General features: G+C 37.6%; 2 protein-coding genes and 5 non-coding genes across 7 annotated transcripts; 1 reads left to right on the top strand and 6 right to left on the bottom strand.

Annotated features, from left to right (window-relative positions):
- Positions 1–1,539: 1,539 nt before the first annotated feature.
- On the bottom strand, positions 1,540–1,611 carry trnad-guc (transfer RNA aspartic acid (anticodon GUC)). Its single transcript has one exon. It is a non-coding gene; the product is annotated as a tRNA-Asp (tRNA).
- Positions 1,612–4,503: 2,892 nt separating this feature from the next.
- Positions 4,504–4,575, bottom strand: trnad-guc (transfer RNA aspartic acid (anticodon GUC)). Its single transcript has one exon. It is a non-coding gene; the product is annotated as a tRNA-Asp (tRNA).
- A 295-nt stretch (positions 4,576–4,870) lies between these two features.
- Positions 4,871–4,942, bottom strand: trnad-guc (transfer RNA aspartic acid (anticodon GUC)). The gene has a single exon. It is a non-coding gene; the product is annotated as a tRNA-Asp (tRNA).
- Positions 4,943–8,911: 3,969 nt separating this feature from the next.
- Positions 8,912–8,983, bottom strand: trnad-guc (transfer RNA aspartic acid (anticodon GUC)). The gene has a single exon. It is a non-coding gene; the product is annotated as a tRNA-Asp (tRNA).
- A 635-nt stretch (positions 8,984–9,618) lies between these two features.
- Positions 9,619–9,690, bottom strand: trnad-guc (transfer RNA aspartic acid (anticodon GUC)). The gene has a single exon. It is a non-coding gene; the product is annotated as a tRNA-Asp (tRNA).
- Positions 9,691–13,355: 3,665 nt separating this feature from the next.
- Positions 13,356–14,625, bottom strand: LOC129378797 (putative claudin-24). Its single transcript, XM_055059345.1, has one exon. The coding sequence runs from the start codon at positions 14,545–14,547 to the stop codon at positions 13,879–13,881; it is 669 nt and encodes a 222-aa protein (XP_054915320.1). The 5' UTR covers positions 14,548–14,625; the 3' UTR covers positions 13,356–13,878.
- On the top strand, positions 14,034–17,989 carry hesx1 (HESX homeobox 1). The gene is made up of 5 exons (XM_055059346.1): positions 14,034–14,115; positions 16,436–16,558; positions 17,229–17,371; positions 17,461–17,562; positions 17,758–17,989. The coding sequence occupies exons 2-5, from the start codon at positions 16,489–16,491 to the stop codon at positions 17,923–17,925; spliced, it is 483 nt and encodes a 160-aa protein (XP_054915321.1). The 5' UTR covers positions 14,034–14,115; positions 16,436–16,488; the 3' UTR covers positions 17,926–17,989.
- The last annotated feature ends 5 nt before the right edge of the window (positions 17,990–17,994 follow it).

The raw sequence follows: 17,994 nt of genomic DNA, 5'->3' as shown, positions 1-17,994 counted from the left end.
CCTCCCCGTCGGGGAATTGAACCACGGTCTCCAACGTGACATGCTGGGAAACTTACCACTATAATAACGAGGACTGGTTGTGATTAGGCCTCAACCATTTTTGGAGCTTTTCAATGTCCTCAGAAGTTTCTTTAGAATATAGCTGAAAAAGAAACTCCCCTCTGGGAATTGAAAAGAAGAACCTTCCCGTCGGGGAATTGAAAAGAAGATCCTCCCCGTTGGGGAATTGAATCCCGGTCTCCAACGTGACAAGCTAGGATACTTACCACTATACTAACGAGGACTGGTTATGATTAGGCCTCAACCATTTTTGGATCTTTTCAATGAATTCTTCACTATTTTAATACGTGTCTACACTAATTAATTGTTATGAAATATAAGTGCTTTTGAAGTACTCCTTTAATGCTTAGACACAATAGGTAAATTAAAAAAAACAAAACGAACGTTAACTTTGTTTCAGTTCGTTACCAGAAAAAATGCTCGTCTCCTAGCAACAGCTCCTAAACAAATGCCTATTTTTGAAAAAATCTAGGAATTCTTCAACTATTATAAAACGTGTTAACACTAATTATTTATTAAGCATAAGTGCTTTTGAAATATTTCTTAAGTGCTGAGAGACAAGAGGATTACAGCAGGTAAATTTAAAAAAACAAACGTTCACTTTTTTCAATTCGTTATAAGAAAACATGCTCGTCTCCTAGCAACAGCTCCTAAACAAATGCCTATTTTTGAAAAAATCTAGGAATTCTTCAACTATTATAAAACGTGTCTACACTAATTATTTAAGCATAAGTTCTTTTGAAATACTACTTGAATGCTAAGAGACAAGAGCTTCACAGTCTAAGTTTTACCAGAAAAGGAAACGTTAACTTGGTTTCAATTCGTTACCAGAAATAACACTCCCTTAGCAACAGCTCATCAACAAATAATGCTTAATGTTGAAAGAACATTGGAATTCTTACGCTATTTTAAAATGTCTTATCACTAGATAATTATGAAATATAAGTGCTTTTGAAGTACTCCTTAAATGCTTAGATACAAGAGCTTCACTGTACGTACATTTTACAGAAAAAAAACACAACGTTAACGTTGTTTCAATTCGTTACCAGAAAACATGCTCGTCTCCTATTAACAGCTCGTAAACAAATGCCTATTGTTAAAAAAAAACTAGAATTCTCCCGCTACTTTGAAATGTCTGAATGCTGTAATTATTTATGAAATACCACTTCTTTGGAAATACTACTTAAATGCTTAGACAAGAGCTTTACAGTAGGGAAATTTTACAAAAAACAAACAAACGTTAGCTTCGATTCAGTTCGTTACCAGAACGTATTAAAAACTAGCTGAACAAAGGACCTCCCCGTCGGGGAATTGAACCACGGTCTCCAAAGTGACAAGCTGGGATACTTACCACTATAATAATGAGGACTGGTTATGATTAGGCCTCAACCATTTTTGGAGCTTTTCAATGTCCTCGGAAGTTTCTTTAGAATATAGCTGAAAAGAAGAACCTCCCCTCTGGGAATTGAAAAGAAGAACCTCCCCGTCGGGGAATTGAACCCCGGTCTCCAACGTGACAAGCTGGGATACTTACCACTATACTAACGAGGACTGGTTATGGTTTGGCCTCATCCATTTTTTGGAGCTTGTCGATGTCCTCGGACGCTTCTTTAAAAACTAGCTGAACAAAGGACCTCCCCGTCGGGAATTGAACTACGGTCTCCAACGTGACAAGCTGGGAAACTTACCACTATACTAACGAGGACTGGTTATCTTTTGGCCTCATCCATTTTGGATCTTTTCAATGAATTCTTCAACTATTTTAATACGTGTCTACACTAATTAATTGTTATGAAATATAAGTGCTTTTGAAGTACTCCTTTAATGCTTAGACACAATTTGGTAAATTAAAAAAAACAAAACGAACGTTAACTTTGTTTCAGTTCGTTACCAGAAAAAATGCTCGTCTCCTAGCAACAGCTCCTAAACAAATGCCTATTTTTGAAAAAATCTAGGAATTCTTCAACTATTATAAAACGTATCTACACTAATTATTTAAGCATAAGTTCTTTTGAAATACTACTTGAATGCTAAGAGACAAGAGCTTCACAGTCTAAGTTTTACCAGAAAAGGAAACGTTAACTTGGTTTCAATTCGTTACCAGAAATAACACTCATCCCTTGGCAACAGCTCATCAACAAATAATGCTTAATGTTGAAAGAACATTGGAATTCTTACGCTATTTTAAAATGTCTTATCACTAGATAATTATGAAATATAAGTGCTTTTGAAGTACTCCTTAAATGCTTAGATACAAGAGCTTCATAGTACGTACATTTTACAGAAAAAAAACAAACGTTGACGTTGTTTCAATTCGTTACCAGAAAACATGCTCGTCTCCTAGCAACAGCTTATAAACAAATGCCTATTGTTGAAAAAATCTAGGAATTCTTCAACTATTTTTAAACGTGTTAACACTACCTATTTATTAAGCATAAGTGCTTTTGAAATATTTCTTAAGTGCTGAGAGGCAAGAGGTTTACAGCAGGTAAATTTAAAAAAACAACATTCACTTTTTTCAATTCGTTATAAGAAAACATGCTCGTCTCCTAGCAACAGCTCCTAAACAAATGCCTATTGTTAAAAAAACTAGGAATTCTCCCGCTACTTTGAAATGTCTGAATGCTGTAATTTTTTATGAAATACCACTTCTTTGGAAATACTACTTAAATGCTTAGACAAGAGCTTTACATTAGGGAAATTTTACAAAAACAAACAAACGTTAGCTTCGTTTCAGTTTGTTACCAGAACGTATTAAAAACTAGCTGAACAAAGGACCTCCCCGTAAGGGAATTGAACCCCGGTCTCCAAAGTGACAAGCTGGGATACTTACCACTATAATAACGAGGACTTGTGATTAGGCCTCAACCATTTTTGGAGCTTTTCAATGTCCTCGGAAGTTTCTTTAGAATATAGCTGAAAAGAAGAACCTCCCCCTCTGGGAATTGAAAAGAAGAACCTCCCGTCGGGGAATTGAACCACGGTCTCCAACGTGACAAGCTAGGATACTTACCACTATACTAACGAGGACTGGTTATGGTTTGGCCTCATCCATTTTTGGAGCTTGTCGATGTCCTCGGACGCTTCTTTAAAAACTAGCTGAACAAAGGACCTCCCCGTCGGGGAATTGAACTACGGTCTCCAACGTGACAAGCTGGGAAACTTACCACTATACTAACGAGGACTGGTTATCTTTTGGCCTCATCCATTTTTGGATCTTTTCAATGAATTCTTCAACTATTTTAATACGTGTCTACACTAATTAATTGTTATGAAATATAAGTGCTTTTGAAGTACTCCTTTAATGCTTAGACACAATTTGGTAAATTAAAAAAAACAAAACGAACGTTAACTTTGTTTCAGTTCGTTACCAGAAAAAATGCTCGTCTCCTAGCAACAGCTCCTAAACAAATGCCTATTTTTGAAAAAATCTAGGAATTCTTCAACTATTATAAAACGTATCTACACTAATTATTTAAGCATAAGTTCTTTTGAAATACTACTTGAATGCTAAGAGACAAGAGCTTCACAGTCTAAGTTTTACCAGAAAAGGAAACGTTAACTTGGTTTCAATTCGTTACCAGAAATAACACTCATCCCTTGGCAACAGCTCATCAACAAATAATGCTTAATGTTGAAAGAACATTGGAATTCTTACGCTATTTTAAAATGTCTTATCACTAGATAATTATGAAATATAAGTGCTTTTGAAGTACTCCTTAAATGCTTAGATACAAGAGCTTCATAGTACGTACATTTTACAGAAAAAAAACAAACGTTAACGTTGTTTCAATTCGTTACCAGAAAACATGCTCGTCTCCTAGCAACAGCTTATAAACAAATGCCTATTGTTGAAAAAATCTAGGAATTCTTCAACTATTTTTAAACGTGTTAACACTACCTATTTATTAAGCATAAGTGCTTTTGAAATATTTCTTAAGTGCTGAGAGGCAAGAGGTTTACAGCAGGTAAATTTAAAAAAACAAACGTTCACTTTTTTCAATTCGTTATAAGAAAACATGCTCGTCTCCTAGCAACAGCTCCTAAACAAATGCCTATTGTTAAAAAAACTAGGAATTCTCCCGCTACTTTGAAATGTCTGAATGCTGTAATTTTTTATGAAATACCACTTCTTTGGAAATACTACTTAAATGCTTAGACAAGAGCTTTACATTAGGGAAATTTTACAAAAAACAACAAACGTTAGCTTCGTTTCAGTTTGTTACCAGAACGTATTAAAAACTAGCTGAACAAAGGACCTCCCCGTAAGGGAATTGAACCCCGGTCTCCAAAGTGACAAGCTGGGATACTTACCACTATAATAACGAGGACTTGTTGTGATTAGGCCTCAACCATTTTTGGAGCTTTTCAATGTCCTCAGAAGTTTCTTTAGAATATAGCTGAAAAGAAGAAACTCCCCCTCTGGGAATTGAAAAGAAGATCCTCCCCGTCGGGGAATTGAACCCCGGTCTCCAACGTGACAAGCTGGGATACTTACCACTATACTAACGAGGACTGGTTATCTTTTGCCCTCATCCCTTTTTGGAGCTTTTCGATGTCCTTGGAAGCTTCATTAAAAGATAGCTGAAAAAAGGACCTCCCCGTAGGGGAATTGAAAAGAAGAACCTCCCCGTCGGGGAATTGAACCATGGTCTCCAACGTGACAAGCTGGGATACTTACCACTATAATAACGAGGACTGGTTGTGATTAGGCCTCAACCATTTCAGGAGCTTTTCAATGTCCTCAGAAGTTTCTTTAGAATATAGCTGAAAAGAAGAAACTCCCCCTCTGGGAATTGAAAAGAAGATCCTCCCCGTCGGGGAATTGAACCCCGGTCTCCAACGTGACAAGCTGGGATACTTACCACTATACTAACGAGGACTGGTTATGGTTTGGCCTCATCCATTTTTGGAGCTTTTCAATGTCCTCGGAAGCTTCATTAAAAGATAGCTGAAAAAAAGAACCTCCCCGTCGGGGAATTGAACCACGGTCTCCAACGTGACATGCTGGGAAACTTACCACTATAATAACGAGGACTGGTTGTGATTAGGCCTCAACCATTTTTGGAGCTTTTCAATGTCCTCAGAAGTTTCTTTAGAATATAGCTGAAAAGAAGAAACTCCCCCTCTGGGAATTGAAAAGAAGAACCTTCCCGTCGGGGAATTGAAAAGAAGATCCTCCCCGTTAGGGAATTGAATCCCGGTCTCCAACGTGACAAGCTAGGATACTTACCACTATACTAACGAGGACTGGTTATGATTAGGCCTCAACCATTTTTGGATCTTTTCAATGAATTCTTCAACTATTTTAATACGTGTCTACACTAATTAATTGTTATGAAATATAAGTGCTTTTGAAGTACTCCTTTAATGCTTAGACACAAGTAGGTAAATTAAAAAAACAAAACGAACGTTAACTTTGTTTCAGTTCGTTACCAGAAAAAATGCTCGTCTCCTAGCAACAGCTCCTAAACAAATGCCTATTTTTGAAAAAATCTAGGAATTCTTCAACTATTATAAAACGTGTTAACACTAATTATTTATTAAGCATAAGTGCTTTTGAAATATTTCTTAAGTGCTGAGAGACAAGAGGATTACAGCAGGTAAATTTAAAAAAACAAACGTTCACTTTTTTCAATTCGTTATAAGAAAACATGCTCGTCTCCTAGCAACAGCTCCTAAACAAATGCCTATTTTTGAAAAAATCTAGGAATTCTTCAACTATTATAAAACGTGTCTACACTAATTATTTAAGCATAAGTTCTTTTGAAATACTACTTGAATGCTAAGAGACAAGAGCTTCACAGTCTAAGTTTTACTAGAAAAGGAAACGCTAACTTGGTTTCAATTCGTTACCAGAAATAACACTCATCCCTTAGCAACAGCTCATCAACAAATAATGCTTAATGTTGAAAGAACATTGGAATTCTTACGCTATTTTAAAATGTCTTATCACTAGATAATTATGAAATATAAGTGCTTTTGAAGTACTCCTTAAATGCTTAGATACAAGAGCTTCATAGTACGTACATTTTACAGAAAAAAACAAACTGTAACGTTGTTTCAATTCGTTACCAGAAAACATGCTCGTCTCCTAGCAACAGCTCGTAAACAAATGCCTATTGTTGAAAAAATCTAGGAATTCTTCAAATATTTTAAAACGTATCTACACTAATTATTTATTAAGCATAAGTTCTTTTGAAATACTACTTAAATGCTGAGAGACAAGAGCTTCACAGTGCACAAATTTTACTAAAAAAACAAACGCTAACTTCGTTTCAATTCGTTACCAGAAAAAACACTCATCCCTTAGCAACAGCTCATCAACAAATAATGCTTAATGTTGAAAGAACATTGGAATTCTTACGCTATTTCAAAATGTCTCATCACTAGTTAATTATGAAATATAAGTACTTTTGAAGTACTCCTTAAATGCTTAGATACAAGAGCTTCATAGTAGGTAAAATTTACAGAAAAAAACAAACGTTAACGTTGTTTCAATTCGTTACAAAAAACACGCTCGTCCCTTAGCAACAGCTCGTCAACAAATGATGCTTATTGTTGAAAGCATATTGGAATTCCCTACTATTTTAAAATGTCTGAACATTGTAATTATTTATAAAATATAAGTGCTTTTGACATACCACTTAACTGCTAAGAGACAAGAGGTTTACAGTATGTAAATTTTACAAAAAAAACAAACGTTAAATTTGTTTCAATTTGTTACTCGTCTCCTAGTAACAGCTCGTAAACAAATACCTATTGTTGAAAAAACTAGGAATTCTTCCGATTTTTTGAAACGTTTGAATTCTCTTATTTGTAAAATATAATTGCTTTTGAAGTACTCCTTAAATTCTTAGACACAAGAGCTTCACTGTACGTAAATTTCACAAGAAAAGGAAACGTAAACTTCGTTTCAATTCGTTACCAGACAACATGCTCGTCTCCTATTAACAGCTCGTAAACAAATGCCTATTGTTACAAAAAACTAGGAATTCTCCCGCTACTTTGAAATGTCTGAATGCTGTAATTATTTATGAAATACCTCTTCTTTGAAAATACTACTTAAATGCTTAGACACGAGCTTTACAGTAGGGAAATTTTACAAAAAACAAACAAACGTTAGCTTCGTTTCAGTTTGTTACCAGAACGTATTAAAAACTAGCTGAACAAAGGACCTCCCCGTCGGGGAATTGAACCACGGTCTCCAAAGTGACAAGCTGGGATACTTACCACTATAATAATGAGGACTGGTTATGATTAGGCCTCAACCATTTTTGGAGCTTTTCAATGTCCTCGGAAGTTTCTTTAGAATATAGCTGAAAAGAAGAACGTCCCCCTCTGGGAATTGAAAAGAAGATCCTCCCCGTCGGGGAATTGAACCACGGTCTCCAACGTGACAAGCTAGGATACTTACCACTATACTAACGAGGACTGGTTATGGTTTGGCCTCATCCATTTTTGGAGCTTGTCGATGTCCTCGGACGCTTCTTTAAAAACTAGCTGAACAAAGGACCTCCCCGTCGGGGAATTGAACTACGGTCTCCAACGTGACAAGCTGGGAAACTTACCACTATACTAACGAGGACTGGTTATCATTTGGCCTCATCCATTTTTGGATCCTTTCAATGAATTCTTCAACTATTTTAATACGTGTCTACACTAATTAATTGTTATGAAATATAAGTGCTTTTGAAGTACTCCTTTAATGCTTAGACACAATTTGGTAAATTAAAAAAAACAAAACGAACGTTAACTTTGTTTCAGTTCGTTACCAGAAAAAATGCTCGTCTCCTAGCAACAGCTCCTAAACAAATGCCTATTTTTGAAAAAATCTAGGAATTCTTCAACTATTATAAAACGTGTCTACACTAATTATTTATTAAGCATAAGTTCTTTTGAAATACTACTTGAATGCTAAAAGACAAGAGCTTCACAGTCTAAGTTTTACCAGAAAAGGAAACGTTAACTTGGTTTCAATTCGTTACCAGAAATAACACTCATCCCTTGGCAACAGCTCATCAACAAATAATGCTTAATGTTGAAAGAACATTGGAATTCTTACGCTATTTTAAAATGTCTTATCACTAGATAATTATGAAATATAAGTGCTTTTGAAGTACTCCTTAAATGCTTAGATACAAGAGCTTCATAGTACGTACATTTTACAGAAAAAAAACAAACGTTAACGTTGTTTCAATTCGTTACCAGAAAACATGCTCGTCTCCTAGCAACAGCTTATAAACAAATGCCTATTGTTGAAAAAATCTAGGAATTCTTCAACTATTTTTAAACGTGTTAACACTACCTATTTATTAAGCATAAGTGCTTTTGAAATATTTCTTAAGTGCTGAGAGGCAAGAGGTTTACAGCAGGTAAATTTAAAAAAACAAACGTTCACTTTTTTCAATTCGTTATAAGAAAACATGCTCGTCTCCTATTAACAGCTCGTAAACAAATGCCTATTGTTAAAAAAACTAGGAATTCTCCCGCTACTTTGAAATGTCTGAATGCTGTAATTATTTATGAAATACCACTTCTTTGGAAATACTACTTAAATGCTTAGACAAGAGCTTTACATTAGGGAAATTTTACAAAAACCAAAACAAACGTTAGCTTCGTTTCAGTTCGTTACCAGAACGTATTAAAAACTAGCTGAACAAAGGACCTCCCCGTAAGGGAATTGAACCCCGGTCTCCAAAGTGACAAGCTGGGATACTTACCACTATAATAACGAGGACTTGTTGTGATTAGGCCTCAACCATTTTTGGAGCTTTTCAATGTCCTCAGAAGTTTCTTTAGAATATAGCTGAAAAGAAGAAACTCCCCTCTGGGAATTGAAAAGAAGATCCTCCCCGTCGGGGAATTGAACCCCGGTCTCCAACGTGACAAGCTGGGATACTTACCACTATACTAACGAGGACTGGTTATCTTTTGCCCTCATCCCTTTTTGGAGCTTTTCGATGTCCTCGGAAGCTTCATTAAAAGATAGCTGAAAAAAAGGACCTCCCCGTAGGGGAATTGAAAAGAAGAACCTCCCCGTCGGGGAATTGAACCATGGTCTCCAACGTGACAAGCTGGGATACTTACCACTATACTAACGAGGACTGGTTGTGATTAGGCCTCAACCATTTCAGGAGCTTTTCAATGTCCTCAGAAGTTTCTTTAGAATATAGCTGAAAAGAAGAAACTCCCCCTCTGGGAATTGAAAAGAAGATCCTCCCCGTCAGGGAATTGAACCCCGGTCTCCAACGTGACAAGCTGGGATACTTACCACTATACTAACGAGGACTGGTTATGGTTTGGCCTCATCCATTTTTGGAGCTTTTCAATGTCCTCGGAAGCTTCATTAAAAGATAGCTGAAAAAAAGAACCTCCCCGTCGGGGAATTGAACCACGGTCTCCAACGTGACAAGCTGGGAAACTTACCACTATAATAACGAGGACTGGTTGTGATTAGGCCTCAACCATTTTTGGAGCTTTTCAATGTCCTCAGAAGTTTCTTTAGAATATAGCTGAAAAGAAGAAACTCCCCCTCTGGGAATTGAAAAGAAGATCCTCCCCGTCGGGGAATTGAACCCCGGTCTCCAACGTGACAAGCTGGGATACTTACCACTATACTAACGAGGACTGGTTATCTTTTGCCCTCATCCCTTTTTGGAGCTTTTCGATGTCCTCGGAAGCTTCATTAAAAGATAGCTGAAAAAAAGGACCTCCCCGTCGGGGAATTTAAAGAAGAACCTCCCCGTCGGGGAATAGAACCATGGTCTCCAACGTGACAAGCTGGGATACCTACCACTATACTAACGAGGACTGGTTGTGATTAGGCCTCAACCATTTCAGGAGCTTTTCAATGTCCTCAGAAGTTTCTTTAGAATATAGCTGAAAAGAAGAAACTCCCCCTCTGGGAATTGAAAAGAAGATCCTCCCCGTCAGGGAATTGAACCCCGGTCTCCAACGTGACAAGCTGGGATACTTACCACTATACTAACGAGGACTGGTTATGGTTTGGCCTCATCCATTTTTGGAGCTTTTCAATGTCCTCAGAAGTTTCTTTAGAATATAGCTGAAAAGAAGAAACTCCCCCTCTGGGAATTGAAAAGAAGAACCTTCCCGTCGGGGAATTGAAAAGAAGAACCTCCCCGTCGGGGAATTGAACCCCGGTCTCCAACGTGACAAGCTGGGAAACTTACCACTATACTAACGAGGACTGGTTATGATTAGGCCTCAACCATTTTTGGATCTTTTCAATGAATTCTTCAACTATTTTAATACGTGTCTACACTAATTAATTGTTATGAAATATAAGTGCTTTGAAGTACTCCTTTAATGCTTAGACACAAGTAGGTAAATTAAAAAAAACAAAACGAACGTTAACTTTGTTTCAGTTCGTTACCAGAAAAAAATGCTCGTCTCCTAGCAACAGCTCCTAAACAAATGCCTATTTTTGAAAAAAATCTAGGAATTCTTCAACTATTATAAAACGTGTTAACACTAATTATTTATTAAGCATAAGTGCTTTTGAAATATTTCTTAAGTGCTGAGAGACAAGAGGATTACAGCAGGTAAATTTAAAAAAACAAACGTTCACTTTTTTCAATTCGTTATAAGAAAACATGCTCGTCTCCTAGCAACAGCTCCTAAACAAATGCCTATTTTTGAAAAAATCTAGGAATTCTTCAACTATTATAAAACGTGTCTACACTAATTATTTAAGCATAAGTTCTTTTGAAATACTACCTGAATGCTAAGAGACAAGAGCTTCACAGTCTAAGTTTTACCAGAAAAGGAAACGCTAACTTCGTTTCAATTCGTTACCAGAAATAACACTCATCACTTAGCAACAGCTCATCAACAAATAATGCTTAATGTTGAAAGACATTGGAATTCTTACGCTATTTTAAAATGTCTTATCACTAGATAATTATGAAATATAAGTGCTTTTGAAGTACTCCTTAAATGCTTAGATACAAGAGCTTCATAGTACGTACATTTTACAGAAAAAAAACAAACGTTAACGTTGTTTCAATTCGTTACCAGAAAACATGCTCGTCTCCTAGCAACAGCTCGTAAACAAATGCCTATTGTTGAAAAAATCTAGGAATTCTTCAAATATTTTAAAACGTATCTACACTAATTATTTATTAAGCATAAGTTCTTTTGAAATACTACTTAAATGCTGAGAGACAAGAGCTTCACAGTGCACAAATTTTACTAAAAAAACAAACGCTAACTTCGTTTCAATTCGTTACCAGAAAAAAACACTCATCCCTTAGCAACAGCTCATCATCAAATAATGCTTAATGTTGAAAGAACATTGGAATTCTTACGCTATTTCAAAATGTCTCATCACTAGTTAATTATGAAATATAAGTACTTTTGAAGTACTCCTTAAATGCTTAGATACAAGAGCTTCATAGTACGTAAAATTTACAGAAAAAAAACAAACGTTAACGTTGTTTCAATTCGTTACAAAAAACACGCTCGTCCCTTAGCAACAGCTCGTCAACAAATGATGCTTATTGTTGAAAGCATATTGGAATTCCCTACTATTTTAAAATGTCTGAACATTGTAATTATTTATAAAATATAAGTGCTTTTGACATACCACTTAACTGCTAAGAGACAAGAGGTTTACAGTATGTAAATTTTACAAAAAAAACAAACGTTAATTTGTTTCAATTTGTTACCAGAAAACACGCTCGTCTCCTAGTAACAGCTCGTAAACAAATACCTATTGTTGAAAAAACTAGGAATTCTTCCGATTTTTTGAAACGTTTGAATTCTCTTATTTGTAAAATATAATTGCTTTTGAAGTACTCCTTAAATTCTTAGACACAAGAGCTTCACTGTACGTAAATTTCACAAGAAAAGGAAACGTAAACTTCGTTTCAATTCGTTACCAGAAAACATGCTCGTCTCCTATTAACAGCTCGTAAACAAATGCCTATTGTTACAAAAAACTAGGAATTCTCCCGCTACTTTGAAATGTCTGAATGCTGTAATTATTTATGAAATACCACTTCTTTTGAACCCCAGTCTCCAACATCACAAGCTGGGATACTTACCACTATACTAACGAGGACTAGTTACGGTTTGGCCTCATCCATTTTTCGAGCTTTTCGATGTCCTCGGAAGCTTCTTTAAATGATAGCTGAAAAAAAGAACCTCCCTGTCGGGGAATTGAACCATGGTCTCCAACGTGACAAGCTGGGATACTTACCACTATACTGACCAGGAATTATGTTTTAGCCTCATCCATTTTTGGAGTTTTTCAATGTCCTTGGAAGCTTATTTCATAACATCATGTGACTATTCCACCACTGTGGTCAATGAAATTCACCAAGATAAAATATAGTGAACAAACAGACCTCCCATCGGGGAGTTGAACACTGGTCTCCACCGTTACACGCTGGGAGACTTACCACTATACTAATGAGGATTTGTCATCTTTGGCCTCATCCATCTTTGGAGTTTTGTCAATGACTCATTCTTCATTCTGATGAAAACATCAGAATGAGCCATCTCCAGAAAACATGTTTCTTGAGATATTTGAATGGTTATGGTCTTTCTATCTTTTACTTCAAACAACTCAGTGATGGTATGATGGTTTCAACAATTCAAATATGATTAATTTGTGTGTGTGTGATTTTTAGCTGAGATGGTTTTATTTCCTATGGAGCCCATTTAAGGGACATGGTAATTTTTTTAACTTTTGTTTTACGTCACAAAAATCACTTGTTACTGGAGTTGTCATGGCTGTCAAGGAGTCTGTGGACTCTCTTTTTTCCTGCTATATAAGGTATATTTACAGATCTACAGAAGACCAACAAACATGTAAAACAGGTCGCAGACATAGCGACATGGAGGGTCACTATGTCTGCTAAATTTGTCTTCAGCTCCTGATTATTTTTATATCTTGTAGCTCTTTTTACAATCTGATTGCTGTGCACCTGGAGAATATGCTAATTACTGAGTAATTAAGAACTTCCCTACAATTTTGTTCAGGGATGTTTCCTTTTTGAGCTGAAAAAAAAAACCCATCAAAGAAAATTCTCTGGAATACATGCAATAATGGGATTATAATAATAACCTCTAAAGAATCAGGGTGAAACAGTCTTGACTGAAAAACCACAATTTTGTTGAACTCTTAAATTGAAGATGAGATTGAAAACAGTTCCAGAAACATTTCAGGCCAGTTTGTGATCTTTAATCTAGTGACAATTAAACATTTATCTTTGACTTCAGAACATAACATAAATAAACAAACACAAATAAACCTATTATGATCCAAGTTATTAGTTAGGCTGAAAGGTAAACAAGATTATTTGTAACTATGAAGGAAATTAACTCTGTTGATGGTGATTTATAGCCCTCTGGTGGTGTAACAATTACATTACATTGTATTTACATGCATGGATTACATATATATTAGTCATAAGTAGTAATGCTTTATGTTAACCATGATAATCTGTACAGTGATTTTTCACTTCTTTGAGTTTATTCTTTTCTTCAAACCTTTCCAGCACTGATCTGCAGTCACTGATGTTTTCAAAGATCAAAATGAAGCAGAAAGTATCCTTGTGTCTTGATTAAATTGTCAGTTAACAGTGTCTACAGATAAAGATAGAATGCTGAAGGTTGTTAAATGAGAGGAAACAGGAAATAGCAGCTTTTTGTTTCTTTGGCTCCAACAAACAGACATCTTTGTACACATAGAAAGAATCTTGGAAATTTTCCACAAATAACTTTTCAAATCGTTACATCAAGTCAGATTTCCAACAATGTGAAAGCAGATACTTTCTCCTGATTATTTCTCTAGATGTACTCAGTATTGATTCTGAGCGACCGTTGTCTCTGCGACACTGGGACCAGTGGGATGTGGACTGGTAGATTCCGGTTCTGCTCCTGCAGATATAGAGAGGAAATCAGCAGCAGCGTTCCCGCCACCAGGTGCAGAACTCCAGCCGTCCAGCCACAGAACAGAGAATCACCGAACTCCCAGCGAGGAACCACATCCGGCACCGACTCATCAAAGAATCGCACCACAGTCAGGTGAGCTATGTAGGAAACTGGAACCAGGACCAGGATTCCAGCTGCAAGGTTCAACGTCCCACCTGCTGTCTTCAGGACCTTCTTGAAGCTTTGGTCATCCACCTTGCGACAACAGCTGTTGATCAGGTTCAGGCCCAGGACGGCTAGCACCGAGCCCATGAGCCCAAAACCCAGAGCTGCACACATCAGAATCCGGGCCAGCTTTATGTCTGGCGGCAGACCCAGCAGGCTGTTGTATGGTCGACATTCCTGCAGGCCCATGTCCTGAATAACGCAGGTCTTCCACAATCCCACCTCCAAACTCTCAGTAGGGAGCAGATCCGTGGAGAGTGTCAGCCAGAACGGCATCATAGTTGTGCACAGAGAGCAAAGCCAGCCCCCTGCTGAGAGCAGAACCCCCAGCAGCTCCACAGTGCCAACACTCCAATCCATGATGGCCTCGGCTGGCAGGTGTCAGGAAGACATCAGTCCCTCTGGAAAAGCAACGCCACCATCCAGAGTGACTGAAAGTATGAGCTGTTCCCCAAACCAGGACACAGTGATTGGTTGAATGCAAACAACAGTGTGCTGCAGGCAGCAGACAGGATGGTACATCTCTGACTGAAAGGCATTTGAAGTACCCCCCGCCTCCCACCCAACCCTCTGCAGCGTCACCAGGCACGCCGCTCTTTTTCCACAGTGTCTGTTGGCTCTTTGTTCTCAGAGAAAACAGGAAACGAGGACAGACAACATGCAGCCTGACTTTCAGGTTCACCAGTTATAGGAGTTTTAGTTTAAAATCATTTGAGGAACCTTTGAGAAACAAAATGGCATCTTTCAGAAGAGAATGATTGAACCCTATTGCAGTGTCAGAAAAATATATGCTCTGCAGGAGGGGAAAATTTTGACTTTTTCCCAATTAAAGAGTTAATGTCATAAGCTGATGGTCAAACTGGTTCAGGAAGTACACTGAAGCAGCGATTGCAATGTGACACAGGGGAACATTAAGAGCACAGGGATGTTGCAGAACTACTGTCCTGCAACATTTGTGTCCTAGTTAAACACAATTCAACAAAATGGCTACATTTGATTTGTGCTTTAGATGGGGCCCAAGCGAAAGTTTCAGGATGGTAACTCTTAAACTAGAGCATGTATCACAGTGAGGGAATGAAAATCAGGAACAAAATCAAGAAAACCCTGAAATAATCAGTGATAATGTCATTACCATTGCTATGTGGCGTCGCAGGTTGTGGCACTGTTGCATTGCCACCAGAAAGTTGTGAGTTTGAATCCCAGTCAGTTAGTAAATTGCTGATCGTTAAAAGTAGAAACACTCCTTTAGCAGATGTGAATAGAAAAAATATACAATTTCATCTCCAAAAACGACAAAGGTAAAAAATGGAACTGAAACAATCAACAGCTACCGTCATTTGTCATACTCTGAGTCAACAGACTCAAAAGCCGATAAAAGCAAAAATGAATAGAAATAAGGAGCAACGACATGTCTACTGTTCAACCAGTGTACCTAAATAGTGAGTTGACAGCTATAAATCGAAAGTAGGAAAGAGGAAAATGGTGTCATTTGAGGATGAAATGGGAGTACAAATTGACCCAGAGCCCGTCACTTATATATTTATCCTCCCACTGAAGGATAAATAAATAAGTGTGTTGTTGGTTTAAAGCTGCTGTACGCCTTTAGTGGGAGCTAATCCAGTTCTGAAAAGCTTTTTTCCTCCCAGCTGCTTCAGACTGCATTCACACTGTACGAGCTTCATCTGCATCACAACGCATTCAGATCAGGCTAATAGCATTACTGGGTCTCACCGGGTTGTTATTCCTGCCATCATTGTCATTCTTATTAGCTTCAACTTTGCCTCGGCCCTACAACGGCAGCTCAGAACTAAACTCATTTTCTACTTTGGTAATTTAGAAGAAAAGAAATGCACTGTTGCATTGTGTTCATGTCATGGGGATAGTTTTACAGAAACATCTCATACGTGAAATACGGAAACACATTGTTAATTTCATCCATATTAATTAAGAAAAGTTGAATATCAGCGGCACACGTTGCATTAGCTGAGATTAGCTGATGTATGGAGCATCAGGGAATCTCATTCACATGGAAAAACACTTCTTACTTCTAATTGGAGGCCAGTTTAAATCCTTCACTCCCTTTAAAACCAGCACTTGTCTTCATCCTCTCACATTAGTTTCCCATGGACCAGCAAGGCAGTGTGAAAGATTTCCTCTGACACTGAGATCATTAATGATATATTTCTGACCTTTCAGAACTATTTGTGAGTCAGTGACTTTCAAGAAATGCCTCACTTCTCCATAACAGGCATAACAGGCGCTGTGACTCCCTTGAAAGAAGAACGCCGCTCAGCATTTTGTATGGATCGGATTCTGGACTTGGATCAGGAAAACCCTGGGAAGAGTCTGAAACTCCACCGACCCTGGACAGGTGAGGAGAATGATTTTCTAACTCACCGTCAGGACTAATCCGTTCTGTTTTCAGTTAGAACAGTCACAACTGTTTGAAGGTTTGACTATTTCTTTACTTTGGTTTACAGGTTGACTTGTTGAATAATTAACAACCTTCATTAAAATATGTTTTTCTTTTAAAAAAGTCTGCAAACCAGTTTATTTTATTGTGATTTATGAAAGTGAAAGAAAAAACATATATGTACATTTTTAATTAATTGTTCTTTTCAGTCTGGAAGTCAAATCAAATTTGAACAGCATGTTGCTATTTTCAAAATGTTTCCAATTCGTCTGTCATTAATCCATTGGTCCATCAATTTGCTTACTTTCTTTTGCGGTACCAGCTTATAAAAATATCTAGAAATATATAAATTCAGATAGAAATCTATAACCAAAGAAGATTCACTCATGCGTATAAACTCTGTCAAGAGTCTGAAAGGTTGTGCTGGAGGTTAGAAGAAGTGTTTTTTTTTTTAGTGGGATGAGATTGAAATAGAAATAAAACTCTTTATATGAGTAAGAACTTCCAGCAGGAACAGGCAGGCTGGTCAGAGTTGATGGTCACTTTGGAATAAAATACTTTTCATGGATTCGTGTCTGAGTTATTTGTTTTTATTTTTATATTAAATCATTTTTTCAAATCTCCTCAGAATTTGAAGCAGAGAGAGGGAGCAGAGAGAAAAGTTTCTGCTGTAAGCAAAACATTCGTGGAACTCCGCTACAGAACCGAACCGGACCCAAACTGAGCTGGTATACTGGACGACGGCCGCGCACGGCCTTCAGCAGCAGCCAGGTGTTCTGTCATCCGTTTAACCTGGAAACTGGGATCTGATCAAGCAGCTTTTTTTTTTTACAAACCCAGTTTTGATTCTGCTTCATCAGGTGAAGGCTCTGGAGACGGTGTTCCGAGTCGATTGCTATCCAGGGATCCAGCTGAGGGAGCAGCTGGCGGGGAGGCTGGATCTGGATGAGGACCGAATCCAGGTTCAGACAGTTTCCTTAAAAATGACATCAACTGTTAAAAAAGACGAAGGTCTCCAAGTTTGTAGATGCATGGAGACTTAAAAGTAGCCAAACAGATGCTTTTAAGCACATGTTGCTACTTAAAGACATGCAAGTACTAAAAGTGTGAGACAAAAAGTGATGCTAAAGACGAGTTACGAGATCGTTTCTTATCAGATATGGTTCCAGAACAGACGAGCAAAACTGAGGCGTTCACTCAGAGAAAACCGACTGCAGCTGGTTCAGACGGCCATGAAGGAGCTGAAAATGAGGCCGGAGACTGGAGAGCACCAAGAGGAGCCGCCGCGTCGCCTTCCTCCTCACTTTGATGCAGAGGATGAGTGATCAAGTTCTCACTGTCTGCAGAAGGCGCTCGCATGGCTGCTTCATTCTTCCGTCAACACAATTTACCAG

The sequence above is a fragment of the Poeciliopsis prolifica genome, unplaced genomic scaffold, assembly GCF_027474105.1.
Source record: "Poeciliopsis prolifica strain line A6 unplaced genomic scaffold, Auburn_PproV2 SCAFFOLD053, whole genome shotgun sequence".
NCBI classification, from domain to species: domain Eukaryota; kingdom Metazoa; phylum Chordata; class Actinopteri; order Cyprinodontiformes; family Poeciliidae; genus Poeciliopsis; species Poeciliopsis prolifica.
The sequence above is the reverse complement of the archived record's forward strand: the minus strand, read 5'-3'. Positions and strand labels throughout refer to the sequence as shown.

What these genes read in the sequence shown, in the direction of transcription:
- hesx1 (XM_055059346.1), top strand. Translation starts at nt 16,489, where the DNA reads ATGGATCGGATTCTGGACTTGGATCAGGAAAACCCTGGGAAGAGTCTG. An exon ending in ACTCCACCGACCCTGGACAG is followed by an intron (nt 16,559 to 17,228) that starts GTGAGGAGAATG and finishes AAATCTCCTCAG; the next exon opens with AATTTGAAGCAGAGAGAGGG. An exon ending in TGGATGAGGACCGAATCCAG is followed by an intron (nt 17,563 to 17,757) that starts GTTCAGACAGTT and finishes GTTTCTTATCAG; the next exon opens with ATATGGTTCCAGAACAGACG.
- LOC129378797 (XM_055059345.1), bottom strand. Translation starts at nt 14,547, where the DNA reads ATGGATTGGAGTGTTGGCACTGTGGAGCTGCTGGGGGTTCTGCTCTCA.